The sequence below is a fragment of the Rhinopithecus bieti genome, unplaced genomic scaffold (genome assembly GCF_001698545.2).
Source record: "Rhinopithecus bieti isolate Rb0 unplaced genomic scaffold, ASM169854v2 scaffold_54720, whole genome shotgun sequence".
Taxonomy (NCBI): domain Eukaryota; kingdom Metazoa; phylum Chordata; class Mammalia; order Primates; family Cercopithecidae; genus Rhinopithecus; species Rhinopithecus bieti.
In genome coordinates, this window is record NW_016821012.1 from 1 (window position 1) to 692 (window position 692).

Consider the following 692-nt stretch of genomic DNA (forward strand, 5'->3'; position numbering starts at 1 on the left):
TGCTGGTGCCAGGCCCACTACTGGGCTGTAACTGTGACTCGAGGCTGTGGCCATGGGTCTGGGCCACCATACAAGGCCCTAGTGGGCCATCGCCTGGCCAAGTGGGGGCCCGCAGCTGGTCTTCCGGACACCCCTTCTCCTCTGGCCTCGCCCCTGCCCTACTCCCTGCCCCAGCCCCAGGATGGAGCCCAAGTGGTTTACTCCTGACCCAGCCCCCAGCCCTTCTCAAAATCAGGCCCTCCCTTTAATACGGTGAAAACCACGGTGAGAATTTTCCACGGGCCCGGTTCTGCCCTCGTGGTCTGAGCCGGGGCCTGCCCTGGAGGCCGCTGAGGGGGAAGGGTGCCCCCCTGGAGCCTGGGTGTCCTTGAAGGCCCCCGCGGTCTGTGGAGCTGATCCCGGGGAAGTTGGTTCTTTTCGGCAGCACCTTGATGACCCGGCCCCGGAAGAGGCTCTGGTCCAGCTCCTGGGCGGCCTGCACGGAGCCCTTGGTGGCAAACTCTATGTAGGCATAACCCTTGGGGTGTCCAGAGAACTTGTCGCACAGGATGGTGAGTCGGTGGACCTCCCCGCAGCGGCTGAAGTGGGCCTCCAGCTCCTCAGCAGAGCCCCCATAGTCCACGTTGCCCACGTAGACAGATCTGTGGTCAGCCTCCACCTTCTCCTCGGGGGTCCCAGGGAGGGGCAGCCCG

At 64.9% G+C, this 692-nt stretch overlaps 1 protein-coding gene across 1 annotated transcript; it reads right to left on the bottom strand.

Moving 5' to 3' along the window:
- Positions 1–244: 244 nt before the first annotated feature.
- Positions 245–679, bottom strand: LOC108520669 (embryonic polyadenylate-binding protein 2; the record flags this gene model as incomplete). The annotated part of the gene is made up of 1 exon (XM_017860113.1): positions 245–679. A coding segment is annotated over one exon (435 nt), but the record flags the coding sequence as incomplete, so codon positions are not given.
- Positions 680–692: the final 13 nt, after the last annotated feature.